Source organism: Argiope bruennichi, chromosome 11 (assembly GCF_947563725.1).
Source record: "Argiope bruennichi chromosome 11, qqArgBrue1.1, whole genome shotgun sequence".
NCBI classification, from domain to species: Eukaryota; Metazoa; Arthropoda; class Arachnida; order Araneae; family Araneidae; genus Argiope; species Argiope bruennichi.
The window spans coordinates 42,788,342-42,806,325 of record NC_079161.1 but is presented as its reverse complement, the minus strand read 5'-3'; the positions used below and the strand labels follow the sequence as shown (position 1 = coordinate 42,806,325).

General features: G+C 29.0%; 1 protein-coding gene across 1 annotated transcript in view; it reads left to right on the top strand.

Annotated features, from left to right (window-relative positions):
* Positions 1 to 17,984, top strand: part of LOC129957562 (cell adhesion molecule Dscam2-like) — a 670,734-nt gene that overhangs the window by 518,418 nt on the left and 134,332 nt on the right. The window contains exon 9 of the mRNA XM_056069925.1: positions 15,497 to 15,658. Coding sequence (XP_055925900.1) covers positions 15,497 to 15,658 — 162 coding nt within the window. The remainder of the gene's footprint in view (positions 1 to 15,496; positions 15,659 to 17,984) is intronic.

Genomic DNA, 17,984 nt, shown 5'->3' with positions numbered 1-17,984 from the left:
CGTCATAACGATAAAAATCTAATATATATATATCTTGGCAGCCATAAGGATAGTAATCTATTGTTTATTCTAATGGCTCTATTATTTCACGATGAAATTTATATAGCATGTAGCACAACTAGATGCTGCCTGTCTTATTATTAGAGTTTCGAGTTTATTCTTATTTTGTTATAGAGAAAAACTGTATAATAATTATCATATTTTCAGAAGCACTAGCGATTGCTTATTCAAAAAAATTGTTCGTGAATTCAGAAAACTCATGCTCATTGAATATAAAAAACAATATTTTTTTAAGAAAGTTTATATTTAGTAAGGTATGTTAAAAAAAATTATTTTCCTGCTGCTTTATGGGCAGATCAAGGTTATAGGTGTATAAGTCACATTTTCTTTCTTTTGTAGAAATAAGGATATTTCAAAACTGCTAAATTACACAAGAATAAATGTGTTATATCATTATTTTTAGGTTCTTTTGAATCCAAATTTATCTTAAAGTTTGAATTCAATTTATGCTTGATAACAATTTTAAGTTACTTTTTTGAAACCGTGACTGGCATCATTGTGATTTTATCCCTTCCGTATAGGGAGTTACAAGCATAAAAACATATTTATTTGTAAAGAGTAGAAAAAAAATGAACTGATTTTTTTAAAATAAATTAACATTATCAGTTATAACATTTTTATCTGCTTTAAGTAAATTTTGAAGGTAAAGATAACTATGGTTATAAAATCTAAAAAAAGGTGAAAAATCATTTAAATGATTTAAATATTTTTTTAAATTATTTAAATAATCTTCCTGTTTATCATTTCATTTTCAATCATTTAAAAAATCAGCAATTTTTATGCAAAATTATAAAACTAGTTATAAGAACATTTTATTTATTTTTTTATTTCTAACTACGTTACTTCGAATGAAATATAGTATTACCATGCTTCTTTCGAATTTTGGATTACATGATAATTAAATGAAGGAAATGCAGTGTGGAACACAGGATGTGGTTATATTAAATTACTAACCATATCACCACATTGGATGATATAACAGATCAATCCGCATTAGAACAACCATAAATGTAATAGTCGATTTTATAAGAATGTGGCATTTAAATGTTTTTCATTACCCCTAAGCCTATTTCTAATTCTCACAGATTTGGTTTTACATATATTGTTATAAATTTGTTATATTATTAACCAAAGCAGTTTTATCAGAGAAAAAAATTACGAATATACTTAATAGATACCTGTCAATGACCCTAGTGCCTTTGTTCACGAATTTGGTTACATTGGGGAAATTTGAAGTTCCAGAAAACACAAGAATTATAGCGATATCTCTATTAGATGATGAGATCTTTAGATGCTTATCGGGATACAATACCCTCTTCATAAGACGGTAAAGTCGCTGGAGAGATAATGAGAGTCAGTCGATTGAATTCTTTTCCTGAATTGTTGATCGAAGAGCGAGCTCTCTAGTTACTTGCATTCAATTATTTTCTATTTAATGGTCGGCTATTAGTGCGTATTGTTGATTTTCACTATATATCCAGTGAAATGTTTCCACAGTATATACAGAGTGTCCATAATTAAAAGAACATAACTTAGATTAACATACATGTGGAACTAGCAATCCAAATTCGCAAAATCGGTTAAGGACTTCATGAAAGGATGGGAATTTGTTTTAAATAGGAATAAATAAATCAATAACTATTACATACTATCACCAGAAGGAATTTTATCAAGAAATGACACTTTTAAGCAAATGTTGATTATTTATACGAATTTTAAAAACTTTTACAATTTATACGCATTGGAAACACTTCTATAATTTGTATCACTTTAGATCAACGCTGTCTATTGTTTTTTGTTTGCTTTGAAGAACATCCCAATAAAAAAAAGTTGGTGTTGCCATTTGGAAATTTGAAATTCTGTCATTGCAACCGGTAACTGTTGGAGTTTAACTATTGTTTTCCATATGATTCTTGAGAGCATACCTCAAAATATCTTGAACCAAATTTGTATTCCCTTCTTGTAAATGCTATGATACTTATGGTCTCATATATTGGTATAGTTTTTCTCTTTATATAATAACCTTGTATATGCCGTCTTTTATAAACCAAACTGGGTTAGAATAATCACAACTTCACCAAAGCCGTCATAAGTCGTCAACAAAAAATATTCGCTTTCCTTTTAAGTATTTAGTTCTCGCCTTGAACTGACAAGTTCCAGAAATGAGCAGTCTATTTAAAGAACAGATCTTAAACTTATATCTCATCATTCCCTCTTAAACTCAGACGCATGAATAAAAGAAAATAATTCTCACCGTGTTATCACCCATACGAATCTATCAATTAACATTAAAAGATAATTCAATCCATTGTACCTAATTAAAGAACGAATTAAAATACACTTCTAGTGCTTCTTAATTTTTTTTTCCTCTTTTCATAATCTGCCTGTCTTTTGTATTTTAAACGAATTAAATCGTAATGCATTTTACATCATTTTCATTTTCCAACAACCACCACGTCTGTTTAAACGATGTGAAAATTAATATTTAACTCCATACGTTACAGACGGCGAATGGAGTGTTCGTGACATGTTACTTAAACGGACTGTCATAATATTCTAAAATTACAATTTTCATTGTCTCTCGTCCCAGTAATAAGAATCTGGCACCACAAGTTGCTGTGACAGTGTAATCGATGAAAATGGCATTTCGCCTGTCTCGCGCTCTTATTAAAAAAAAGCATATTGAAATCAGATATTGAGATGCTGATATCTCTTTGAGAGACAGAGTAAATTAAAATTGGATTGAGGAAAATGGATATTAAAAACCTTTAATAAATGTTTTCTTTGGTCTCAGTTATTTTTTCCCATGGCAATTGTGAATGTTAATGTGGTGGGCTGTAATGCTGCAGTGATATTTGACGTTAAAAAGGATCTAAAATATTATTCATTAAAAATATGTTATGCTTATAATGCCATAGGAGTGTTAAATGTGTTAATAATAAAGTCAAAGTATTGTATCAAAATATTATGAAGAGCTAATATTAAATTTTACTTAATGAAATAAAATTTAAAAACTAATATTTTCTTATCCAACATGAACTACAAAATGAAAGTTTAATTGAACGCCAACAGATAAATATAATACATAAAATGACGTGAGAGCCTTTTGATTTTTGAAAATATATTCTTAATATAATGGAATTGTTCTTTAATACATTTAAATAAGAAAATATTGTATTAAAAAATCATTAAAAGCAAATATTAAATTTTGCATAATGAAATAAAAATTCGCAACAAATATTTTGTCTTGTCTATCATGAACGACGAAATGCAAATTTAATTAAACATCACAAGATAAATAGAAAATAGAAAATGATACGAAAGCATTTTGATTTTTGAGAGTGCATTCTTAATATAATGGAATTGACCTTTAACACATTTAAATGACAAAATGTTGTATTAAAGAAAAAGATAATGAAAGGCTAATATTAAATTTTACTTAATTAAATAAGAATTAAAAAACCGAGATATTTTGTTTTATCCAACATGAACTATGAAATATATATTTAACTACACGTCAAGAAATAAATATAATATGTAAAATTAAAAAAGAGGATTTTGATTTTTGAGAATGCATTCTTAATATGTTGGAGTTAGCCTTTAACTCATTTAAATTACACTTGGAAGATAAATTATCACCTTGGGCATTCTTAAATATAATTTGAAATATCTGTTATACGCAATATTTTAAATAAGTTTATCAATCAAAAGATACATGTATTATGAAACATACAGCACTGGTTTTCTTTGGTCTCAGTTTTTTTTTTTTTTTTCATAGAAATTGGCAGGCTGAATGTTATTAATGTGTTGTGCTGTAACATTGCATTCCTTTTTGACGTTAAAAAGGATGTAAAATTTTATTCTTTAAAAATATGTTATACTTATAATGGCGTAAGAGTGTGTTAAATGAGTTAATAATAGGATCAAAATATTGTATTAAAGAAAATATGTTAATAAAGTACAACTAGATCCACGGTGACCGCGATAAACCGCCAAAATATGTTTAAAAAAACAAAAGTAGCCAAACTAAGAGCAACCATAGTCCCTTTCAGTTTGGATTTCTAAGTTAAAATACCTATAAGTGACTGATTTACTTGATTGGAGTGCAACACTATTTATAATATTGCTGTCTCAAGAATATTTTGTTAAATATGATTCACAGAGCAGAGGATCTAAGTAAAAGATAAACATTCATTATTTATTAGAGCATTTATTGACTCAAATTGCATAAAATATTTCATTAGACGATTTATGAATGTATTTCTATTATTAAATGTTTACAAATTAGCCAAAAGGTCCTGAATTGAAAGAATATATATTAAACCATATTTGCCTTAAATAAAACGGATTTATTGTATTAATAATTGTTTGAACATTTAACTTGTTGTAACAATCATTTTTGTGCGATAATATTTTCTGAAATTATCGTAAATAAAAGCCGAAATTTTACTTTTTAATTAATTAAAGTTCTAATTAAAAATTCAAAACTATCGCTTCAAGATACATATTTTCGACCTCTGAAATATGCATGTGCCAAATTAAGTAGCTGTAGGTCGACACGGTCTGGCCTGTAGTATACCAAAACACACATACACACACATTCAACCTTATATATATATATATATATATATATATATATATATATATGAGGGATAGCAAAAAGTAAAGGGACATTTGAGAAAGGTGCAAAGAAATTGCAAAATTCCCTTTACTTTTTGACTTCCTCTCGAATATGTTATATAATGTTATATAATTAGAATTTCAAAATGTCGAAATTTTTTTCAGTGTGTGCGAAACTATTTACAGAAACATGATTTCATGTGCGTTATACATAATTCAAAATTTATAATTTTTCGTGATTGCTTGTCCTTTCCTCTTTTTCAAACTTTTGGTTTAAAGTTAAATCAAAGTCCATAACTTTCAGTCTGAATTTGTTTCGCTTCAATTAAAAATTCTCTTTTAAATACAAGTTTACAAAAACCGGGTACATGAATAAAGTGTCAAAATAAATAATTTCTTGAAATTTCTAGCCTAGAAATGTTCGAAGTAAGTTTAGAAAAGAATGCAAAATAATGACAGGAGGGGATTTAATATTCCATTTTGAATTTTTCTTTTCTTTGCGCAACATTTTAACTATCTCACGTTCCGAAATGCGGAAAAAGTTAAAAAAAAAAGCAAAACAAAGGTTCCAAAAATTTCATTTTCTTTTCATCCAACTTTTAAAAAATACAAAGAAGAAAATATTTAAGCAGTTTTGATATCTAAATAACACCATCGACTTCTAAGATCAGGTGAATAAAACTGGAAGTATTAAAACACGAGTTATTTTTCCCCAGTGTATCTCAGAAGATGATAGATTTTTCATTCTTGCATTAAGGTAAAAGTTTTGAAATTCAGAAATGATTAATGAACGGTTTTGTTCTAATGTTGGCTTTCGAAATCACTGGATATAAGTTCTCCTCTGTTAATGCTTGAAGGAACATTACTTGAAAAATGATGGAGGTAATGTAATTTCCGGACTTTCCAGCAAATCCATGTTAGATCTTCTCTAGACTTGACAAATTCAGAAAGAAAAATTCGGAAAGAAAGGAGAAAAAGATTATCTTACAAATTTGATGAGATTGCTTTCCACTTTTATGTGTATGAGAAATTACTCGGCGTGAAATTCGGTCGTTGTCGCTGTCACTTTATGAAATGATTCAACGTAATGTTATTTGAAAATGATAAATAGGGTAGTAAATGCAGTTTTAGGGTTTCAAAGACACTTGTGAAATAATATGAGAAAGAATACATGGTAATCCCAAAGTCCCTTGGGAATTAAAAAAAAATTTTAAGAAAGTAAATTATAAAGTACCAGTTAGACACGAAAATATTTAAGTGGTATTGAAGTACTGTTACGCATTCCACTACTACTACTAAGTCCATAAAATCCCCGGGTTCGCCTGTAGTGGATTTATGTTTAGAAAACACAATCAACAGGCCTCAGCAGAAAACAACAACGACGTTTATTAAACACAAAGACATAGACGACGAATGCAAAGACGAAAAATATATACAGCCGAGACGAACACACAGCAGCACACTACAACAGACAGAAGTAGTAATTCGGTAGTAACAACGACCTCAGCACACAAAGCTGCCAGGCAGAATTCAGAAGGATAGGGGATCCTCGGAGCTTCGCTCTACGGTCTCTCCAAACGACTACTCTCTATCACACAACTAGCTACTCCACACACAATTTGATGCTGCTACAACAATAGACGACAGAACTCGGCACATAGCTCAGTTCAGCAATAGCTTGGACTCCACACAACGTTGGCACTCCGCCGTTGCTTCGCTATCCTCTCGAAGACTCGATATTTGACTACTATTCCCTGCAGCTTGAGACTGCCGTCCTTTTAAAGTTCCCGGTAGGCGGACCGAGAAACTTCTGGGCCAATCAAGTGTATCTCAGTTCCTATTAGATGGATCGTTAAATTTCTCCAAATTTCCATTATTATCTATTTTGTCGCCAAATTCATCGCCCAATCGCCAAGTTTGTCGCCAAGCTCTGGGGATACTGGCTCGGCACCCGAGCAGCATTCAATACAGATTATTGTAAAACGGTGTTTCCGGTGATAGAATTAACAGCGCTGGGAAGCAACATTACAGGTTTGTAACAATATGTTATTTGTAAATTGCATGGCTGGTAATTTAAAAAAGATTTAATTTGAATATAATCTAAAGGTCTAGTGATTTAATTTGAATAAGATAAGATTTAATTAAGATAATTAAATCAATTTGAAAAATAACGAAAAGATCTAATTTGATAAAGATTTATAAGGCAGATTGTTAAATATATTGCTGCAATTTATTTTCTTTCGTCTCCGAAAGCTGTTAGTCACATTTTATAAAATATTTTTGACATTCAAGATATTTAATAAACCATTTTCATTCTTCTGAGAAAAAAACTGATCGATTTACGAAGATATAGAATTTCTAATGCCAATGGTAGCCATTTCTTTGAGACGTCTTTAGAATTGGTGGATTTTTCTCAAGATTGCTATTGAAATCTTCGAAAATTCTCTAAAATAACAATATTCGAGTGTTCATATCTCAGTCAGTCTTAATGTCAAAGAAATTGAATTTTTCAAAAATTTCTGCAAAGTAGAGTTAATCTTTATATAAGGCATATTTCGAAGTTATAATTTGCACTTTTACATTATACTGCAACTGTGTTGAGAAATTGCTTATATATATATATTTGAAATCTGTGAATTTTTTCATGGACCAAACTTTTTTATAATGCATCATCGAATTATTTTATAAGCTTGCAATCTTTTTTTATTGATAAATCGCCTTTAAAATAATAGAAAAAATCTTGAATACATGAAAAATGACATACATAGTAATACGATCTCTTAATTTCAATCAAAATTAATAAATTAATTCATCCATACTGAAAATCCAACATCTAATCCTTTATGTTAATTTTCGTATGAAATGAATGGACTCGAAGCTGTTAATTCCCAAGAGCAGGGGCGCTGCGATAGTTTATCAAACTTCTGTGTGAAACCTTCCACTCTTTTTCACTGTTATTGTTTTTTTTAAAATTATTTCTTAATAGTAACAAATAATAATAATAAAACAACAATAATAAAATACCTCCTCACTGAAGTACCTAAAAATTACTACACTAATTACCTAAAAATTAATCTTCTCACTGTTAATTAGATGAACAACGACAATTAGTCATTTGGTTCTCCCAAACATTAAATGATCGAAGAATGCAGTTTGACTCCGGGTAAAATTGTCGCAATGTACAAAGCTGTCTCTTATTATATAAGCAGGTACAGTCCCGGTGCTATGCAATTCTATACTACATGTAAACACGTAATAAGAAAATTACTAATTTCTCATTGTTTTACTCTTATGTTATACGTAGGTATTATTTAAATTTAAAATGACGGCATGGTTTCGATACTAATTTCACGAATTTCGTCAATCGCTGCACTATTTATCTCACTAGCCTTCTAGATTAAGGATAAAAAAACTAATTCAGTCTTCGTTTCGTAAGGTTGCAACCGAAATTTTGTGGATAGAAGTATTTGACGAGTTGTCGACTGAAACAAATTATACCTTATCGACGTACATATCCGTAACATTGATACTGCGATTAGCGGATAGTTTAAAAAAATGAATGAAAAAATTTATTAAAAAAAATTTAACATTTAAAGAATAAATAAATTATTAAAACTAATAAAAGATTCGGGAAATTATTTTTTTTAATGATTTATTGAGATAAAGTGATAGAAAAATTAAAATTTTGTTATTTATAAAAAATAATAATAAATTAAAATAATAAAAAGTAATAATTCAATAATTCAACAAAATTCAAAAATTTTCAATAATATAAAAATGGACGATAAACGGCGAGTTTATTTCGAAATGAAATCTTAACTCATAATCTGATAAATAAGTTTATATGCAATTGATTCACCACTAATAAAAACTGTACTGCATAAGTTTTCGATAACATACATATAACAAATTATCCGAAATAGATGAAATTGAAAAAAAAAAAAAAGATGAGAATGTGGATAAATGCGTACACACTATTGCCGTAAAAATAATCAGTAAAGCGATGTTTTTTAAAGTTTTATAGGTGTTTTTTTTGTTTTGTCACGTTTTATAGCACAGATCTCTATAAATAAGAATTTAGAATGTCTGCATGTCTTTTATGCATATTCTACTGTAAAAGTCAAGCCTTTTACCTGGAGCTTCCAAATTTGGCAAAAATACACATTGGAACCTTGAACTTCAGTAGGATTTTTTTTTTCAAATTTTAATTAATTAAAGAGTATGGAATGTGTTTTGCGTTTTTCTGCGATAACATCATAAAGCATCGTTGCACAAAACCAAAGCTTTTAAATCATCTTAAAATTAATATAATATATATCATTTAAATACGGCCAACTATTGCAGTTTTGTTCTGAATATCGGGAAACTTAAAAACATAGTTTATAACATATTTTAAGTTATTTTTAATTATAGCAATTGATCTTAAATTAATGTCATTGTTTTGTCAATTATTTAAAAGATTGGTTTTCTATTTACTAATCGCTAAAGAAGAAAGTTTTTTTTTTATTATATTTATATATGCTTCAAATATAAATTCAAAAAAAGATATTCGCCACTTTTGAATTGAATTTTTTTTTTCTTATTTAAAATAAATGTATTCAAACTGAAACTGGCTTTTTTAGTATTTTATCTAAAAAGGAAGTTGAACAAAATAGCGACGATAAATTACAATATTTATCATTTGCAATTCAAAATATATCATAAATCATCTAAAAAGCCAGCATTAAAATGGAAAAAAAACCATATATATTTTGATTATTACTTTAAAATATCTATTTAATTCATTTTTATCTGACATTTTTGTACTTACTTGTAACGGAAAATATCTGCATTTAACAGACATCCGATTTCCTTCATAAAAAAAAGAAGAAGAAACATGGAATTCGAAAAAAATAATTTACTTATGATCATTACAGTAAAATAGCAATTTAATTCATTTATATCCAATACTTCTGTAGTTTCTTATCACGGGAAATATCCAAACTTAGCACACATCCAATATACTTTTTAGCACACAGTGAAAGTAATTTCAGAAACCATTAAAATATCTCGCTTATAGATAAAAACATAAACACGTACGCGCAACTAATCAAAATATTTTTTTTATTTATATATTTATTTTACTTTTCCTTCATTTCACTCAATTAAAATAGCATTCCATCTACCTACAAAACTTGCCCATACAAATTTCTCTCTTTTTCGAAAAAAAAAATCTACCAATCTTCACAACCTCATCGATTTTCAATTTAACGTTTTATCTTATAATGCCAACCCTTTTTATCACAATTCGCTCTCTTCTTTTAAAGGGCCATTACTAAAGCGCTTTCAGACCGAGTCAGCCATTATAGGGAAACAATTTCCCTCTTTTTCGTTTTTAACATGTATTACTTACGGCAACAAATACGTGCCCCTCTTCCATTTAGTAAATAGAGATTTTATCTGAGGGAATAACTTTAATCACGTATTCATAATCTGGAGCTACTCAGCTTTGGAAACTGTAATTTTGAGTTGTTTAGTTTTCTTTTTTTTTTCGTTACCTGCATAATTGATGGCTTTCGCTTTCATTCATATTTACCTAAGGGATATTTTTTAGTTGTTTGTCTAATCGATAAAGAGAGCTTTATCTCTTTCAGATGTTGGCTATTGAAAACTTTGGATGAAATACTGTTTGCCAATCATTTTTCAACAGTTTAATTAGTTCATTTATTTCGTAAAAAAAAGTCCAAACAATTGATTTACTATAATTAAAATTATTAAAAGCATAAACAACAGCTAGAAATTACTTGGCAAAAAGTATTTTCATTATTGTAAATGACATATTTGCTTTAATTTGGAGTATTAAAACTTTCAGTTGTTTAGTTTTAATTCTTGTTATACGAACAATTGAGGAATTTGGCTTTCATTTATATTTAGACAATATTTTCTTCTATTATCATTGTTTGTCGAATAAATAATAATTTATATATTTTTACAGTTTATTTATTAATTGATATAAATTGTATCAAATTATTTATTATTATTTAAACCAATTAATTAATCAGTTTGTTTAGCTTAATTATATTAATATCTCGTTTTAAAGCAAAACTAGCTCTATTTTGCGACTGCTCTCGTAATTTTGAATCGCAGTCAGATGACGAGGGCAAAACCCAAGCTGGCAACTGCCCTTCTTCAAACTTCCACACCACACCAGTGGGAGGACGTTTGGCACTGGCGGATATAACGTGCACCAGACCCGCTTACGCGATGGTTCTTCGGAGGATTCGGGTCTCGGTCCTGAAACTCTCCGGTTCCGAAACCGAGACTTTACCGCCACGCCACCGCTGACCTTTATTTCTTTTAATCAGTTTGAAAAATGAAAGTGATTAAATTATATTCGAGCAAATCATAAATTTAGTTTAGTTTAATTTAATAAAATTTAATCTCAATATAAAAATTTCCTGCCGACAAGTTGGAAGGCAAAGGTGGATTCCTTCTTGACAAAATATTAATATAACGATGATTTTTATACAAATTAATTATTCATTTATTTTTCGAAAAAGGGGTTCCATTATCACAGAAAAGTTATAATGAACAATAATTAATACTGCTGATTATCTTCATATTATTAACAGCATATATTTATTTTAATTTAATTATTAAAATGTATATTTCCTAGAACGTTTTGTTTTGATAAAGGAAATAATGCAATGAAGCACTTTTTAACCAAAATTCTAAAATGCTATGACAGCAATAAAAAGTCAAATGCATTTTTATGTTTTTGTTTTTCTTTTTTGTTCTTTAAGAAAATGAAAAAATATTGATATTGTTACGAATATACTACTTCCTCCGTTGGGGTTCTTTTCAGATTTGATGACAGATGCAGAAAGAAACAGTCCTTTAGTAGAAATCAATTGCGACGTTTATTTAACACGAAGACAAGCACCGAGACGACGAATACACTGACGATAAATATATACACCCGAGAAGAACACAGGGCAGCAAACAGTAGCAACCGTCTAGTTCAACCAGTACCAAATTGCAACCGTCTAGCTCAAACCTGTTTGGAGTTATCTTTATGGCAGGCGCATAAACAGACGGACATTTTCTAAAAATATGTTTTTCTAACTCGGAAAGTTCTGAAACGTGGGGATTCGTCAAAATCTGAAGTTCGAATTTTTTGACGATTACTATACGATCTTAATTCTATGTATACCAGAAAAGAAAAAAAAAGAGTTACTTTTAGTGGATAGAAGTTTATAGATTTCGTGTCATAGTACAAAATGTTTCCAAAGATTTCCTTTGAAGTTATTTAATTTTTCCATTGAAAGATCTTGAACTAACATTATAATTTTTTTGTATATGTCTAATATTCGATTCGATATTATTCATTGATTTTCGTTGTTACTTCTATTGCATTAATAAAGTGATCTCCTTAATTCAAATGTAGTACTTATTCTGTAGTCTCTTATTGCGGATTTTTCATAATCTTGAAGCGTATTAGACTAAATTTATGTTCAAGAAAATGTACCGTATGAGTCATTTCCTAATTCTCAAATAATGGAGTTAAGAAAATACGCATACAGTGCACCATAGAAGGACCATGCAATAAAGGGCTCGCTATTACAATAGTATTAAAAAAATTTTTGATTAGGCTGGTTTTTTTTCGCGGAATTTCTTAAATTCTCGAAGCATTCTAGAGTTGAAATGTACTTTAGAATACTACACAGTAAACAGTTTTTCCTTATTTCAAACAGTATTATAGAAGTATAGTATTGTACAGAGATTTTGTTGAACAGTCTGTTATTTCTAAAAAGAATTTAAATTCAAAAACGTTTCAAAATTCCATCTAATCGCTTTCTCAAAGGGTTTTCCATTGTAATATTTTTTTTCCTCTAGACGATTCGATGTATTCATTAAAAAACGATGACAACAAAATATTAATTCATTTTCAACAACAACAAAATTTGTTACAAGTTTCTAATTAATAACAAAATCTCATAAAGTAATTTCGTTTTCTTATAAACATTTGTTTGTTTCCTATCCCATTGGAATAAAACATAAACCTAACACGCTGAAATCTTAAAATATTTTTAGGAATAACAACTAAAAAAACGTTGTTTTCAAAGTATGGAGACTGTAGGAACTTCATTTCATATTAAATTATTCATATGCCTTTCAAAAATAAAAAATAATAAATATTTGCATTCAATTCGTTAACTAAAATCTCAAACACCATTATTTTTCTGATTCACTTGAGATTTTTCTCCAGCTCTAAATCAAATATCACATTCCCGAAGAATTCAAAATTCAGCAAAATCAAAACTAATTCTTAATGAATAAATTAGCGTATGATGTAAAAAACATTAAAGTTTTCTTTTAATCAAAATCTAATACGAATTGCATTTTGCTGCATCTTCGTAGCAAATCAAAATAAACCACTGAGGAAAAGATTTCCTAATGCTTTCTTTCCTTTTTCAGGAATTGATTACGAATTACTCTCTTTAATGTATCTATTAAGGAGAGAGTAATTTCTCTAATGATTTCTGCCCATGTCGCTCATAAATCGGATTTGAAGTAGGGAATATGATTTTCTGCTTTATTTTCCCATTAATGCGAGTAAATCAGCTTAATTAGGTCACTCGCTAAATTTAATTTAAAGACGAGTTTTTTTTTTTTAATTTAAGAATTCAACTATCGAAGATATTTATTGCGTTTTGAAACGGATAAAAAAACTCAAAATCGTTTGCATTTTATTTTTGTTTTTTGGCTGAGATACGTTATGCTTAAACTTAAAATCGTTTGCATTTTATTTTTGCTTCTTGCTTGAGACACGTTATGCAGTAATGATTTCACTTGAAATCGGTTCGTATTCTTTTTTTTTAATATTATTATTTATTAGGCTTATATCTGGAAAATTTTTAACATTCAGAATGTGTTAATTATAAGTTATGATTTAATTAAGTCTTTGGAGGGAAATCGTAACTTTTTAATTCCTATAAACTTGTTTACAGATGTTACTCGTTAATTATTGTGCTATTTCTTGTAACGACAAACTTCGATTATTGTTGTGAAAATGTAAAATCTTAATTATAAGCATGCACGACACATGCGACTTACATCTGAAATAAAGAAAATATATTTGTTAATGAGCGGCCAATTATTATAAAATTAAGATTTCAATTATGCAATTGAAAAAGGACAATGCGTTTAAGATATCGAATCACAGGATTAAACATGGAATTTTTATTTTTAATTGCGTTAATTAGTCACAAAATATATAGACATATTATGCGAGAAAAAAATTTTTTTAGTAATCTTAATTAAAATGTAATAATGCAAATTTTTAGGGGTTTTTTTTTACATGTGAAATAAACAACAGCAAAAAAAAATTACTATATGCATTAAAAAAATTCGGCATAGGAGGTTTTTGCTGATAACATAATTCCCAGATTTCTTAAAACTATAAAAAACCATATTTGGGAATAGGTTAGCATGTGAACACCATTAACTGAAAGGCACAATAAAATCGGTTCAAAAAAATTACTTTACAACAAATCTGTCCGTTTCTATTAAATTTTATGTGAAATTCATCAATTCAAAGACTCTGTCTGTCTTTCCGTTCGTAGGAATAATGTATCACAATAATTAAAAATCGCAAAGAGCTGCATAAATAAACCAAAATTACAGATATATGTTAAATTATTTTCAGCAGACGATTTGTACAATCTTATTCGCGGTTACGTGGATAAAAGAAATTTGGCACAATATCTGAGAATCAAGTTGTAAATCTATGCCAAATTATGCACACAAACGCCACATATAAAGACTTCAAAAATAGGATGAATTCCATGGTGAGCTTTCTTCCTAATACAGTGAAAGACTAAACGCACATACTATGGTGTAACAATATATAAGGAAACCGAAGACAAAATCTTCTCTTTAAAAAAAAATGAAATGCACTTTCACTGTACATGTTTTATATTTATTTAGATAATAAAGCACTGCCAGTAGAATTATCCACGGTTTTTCTTTGGCATCTTATTGTGTGAATAGAGAAAAGATTTTTTTTATTGTATGTATTTTTAGTAGTGCCCACGGATGACAAAGTAAGTTTCGGGTAAAGTGTAGGTTAGATTCATTAAACGACAAAACCCATATCACAAAACATTCAATCCTTTTTTTGGAATCTAAAGTATCAGAAAAGTTTGACTAATGTTCTATTTTTGCCATGAAAGGCAAGAGCCCCTAAACTGAATTCATACGTTTAGAAATTTCATTTGAAATGTAATTGTTAAAGATTAAACTATGTTATGTTCATAGTAACATTAGAAAAAGGGTTAAAATTGATTAAAATTTGTATCTTTTTTTTAAAATCTGTGCACTAATGTTTTGATTGATTCTCTTTCAAATAAGATAAATAAGAAATTTTCATGGAAAATCGTTACATATATGTAATTTTCTGAATATTCAAAGCAGAACTTCAATTGTAAAACTCTGCAAATGGAACAAACTTCAGAACTACACATTCCTTCAATTTTTTATACTGTCTCTCGGAAAGTTATTAAAAAATGTATTTTTTTCATGTTATCAGTAAGTGTTGCATACATCTGCCGTACTCTCAGAAAAACTCAATAAAGACTTACCTGTCAGAGGTACTGTATTCATGAGGAAGGTAAATTCAATGGCAATGAGTATTTAGGATCGCGACATCGTAATGTGGATAATTATAGGATTTATAATTCCCATAAAGCAAAAATAGCCAACAGATTTGTTTTTGCATTTTACAAATGTGATATACCTGTATTGTACAAATTATAAATATTGATTTTTTCCCCAGATGGAGTTCTTCTTCCATTAAATCACCGACAAAAAGTGAACCACGGTGGCACATTGACCATTCAGAGCGTTCAGAGATCTGCTGATAAAGGCGAATATAGCTGTTCTGTCAAAAACAGCGATGGGCAGTCAGCATCCGGAGCAACGTACGTCTCCGTCGTAGGTAAGTCTGGTTACTTCATATTGCATTATTCATATTTTATATAAAAATAAATATTTAAAAACTGCAGATTATTAATGTTATTATAATTAACTATTAATTTGAAAACCAAAAGAATTGTTTCCAACTGTAGGAAAACAACACCAGTTATCTCTTGTAAAAAAACGCATTCCATTGCATTAACATAAGACATTGACATAACATAAACACAGAACAAGCAAAGTTGGTAAACAGATTATCAATTAATCATTCACAAAATATTAGTACTATTTGTTTAATTTAATGTAGTTTAAATATATTAAAGTCCTCTTTGAAGCAACACTGAGGTTACTTTAGAATGGATCTCGTATTTTTAAAACAGAAAACGAAGACTATACCTCAACTGGAACTCTTACAACAAACTTCTACAATATACTAGAGGGAGAATTGTTGAACAGAAAGAATTTAACGGAATCATCACTCGCACATTCGAATTCTCACTTTTTCGTTGGAATCCTGCTCCGAACCGAAAATCATCCTGCACCAACGATGAGATATCATTAAATCAACAAAGTCCCAAATTTTAGTCGCAGATTCTTGGCTACATGAGCATTAGTCCTCATCTCAGCCTCAAATTAATTAGTCACAGTTCATACAACAAGATGTGAATTTTACAAATATATTGCTGTGTCTATCTTTGATTTGAACTGGTATCTCACAGCTTATTTTTTTTTACATCTCAGTAATTAATAAAAGCCATTTCCTTTCATTTACTTAATTCTAACAAATTTATTAAAACCATGTTAAACTATCCAACCAGCCAAATCCCCGTTATAGTCTCATTTGCTGCGGGTGGTGATAATCTCATGTTGCCAAATCTGGGGGGGGGGGGGAATTGTTGCCAAAGGGGTGATCTATCTCCTAAAGGAAATATGTCTCAAGAGGTGATAACAGCATGCTCCAAATCTGTATCAATATCAAACTGGACATGTATAAAATTATTTTCGAAGAAGAATTTTAAAACCATCCAATGTGAATAACATGATCTTAAGAAATGTTTTCTTTCTCTTAAAATCACATTTTTCGGTTTTTCTAGTTTTTTTTTTTTTTATTATTATTATTTTATTCTTCTTTAAATTTAAATCTATATTACATTTCTTGCTAAAAATTTAATAAGTGTTTAACTTTCCTGCAACACAATTTTTTGAAATGCGGAATAATCAAAGATGTTGAAACAATAAAATGCCTTCATTAAAATAAGATCAATAAAGCCAGAAATATTGTCACAAAATTGTTCACAATATTTTAAATTTGATAATAACAATCACAAATCAATCAATGAATTCGGTTACAATTATGGATATTAAAAATGAAATATTTAGTACCTGGAATGTTTTTTTAGTTGTTGTTCTTTCTAATGGCTCTTGTCCTAGACAAGCCCACTGACTTTAAAAATCCAGTTTTATTAGTGCATAGTCGTTTTCTAACATAAACGAGGGCATGTTATTAGAGTGAAAGACAATTTTATATTTTAAAACCATAAAGTTATGATAAATGTGCTATAGACTGCTGTTTCAAAAGTGGGAATATAAAGTATTAGGAGATGTAGAGAATATAAAAAATTGTTAGGATTGAATTAGAATGTTTAACTGAAAACTCTATCTGGAAGAGCTGGAAGTTATGCAAAAATGAAAAAATGGTAATTAGTAATGAATGAAAATATACTTTAAATGATATGTTAATGGTACGCTTCTGGTGTTATTGATTAAACCAGTAGGAGTGGTCTCTCAGAAAATTTCTTGCATACTCTCTAATAAACTTGTCATGCCAGAGAACGCCTTGCATGACATTGGTGTACAATAGTTACAATATATTAACCTTTGGCGAGAGTGTATCAATTTTACATGTCATTCTTGGCGAGTGTTTTGGGGATTAATCCCTGGTTTGCGGTTAATAGTATCCGAAAATCAAATTTGTGTTTTAGATTTACCAACCGATTGAAACAAAACTTTGACTCAAAACTGCACATGTAGACAAAATATTCCATACCAAATTTAATACATTGTCCTTGCATTTTTGAATTATCGAGTTTAGATAGTTCTGAAGGTGCAAATCAACAGACAGTCAACCCGTTGTTGCTAAATTTGTGATTTAATGGGGCTAAATTTGTGTACCTAATCTTATCTATGTAGCTCTCTTTGTTTTAAAGTTACCAAACTAACTTTTATTCGAACAGTCTCACAGACAGACTTCAACTAACTAGATTTTACTCAAAATTTAATAAAAATCTGCAAAATTGGTATAAAGACGGCACACCAAATTTCATTCGCCTAGCTCAGATATTTTGACC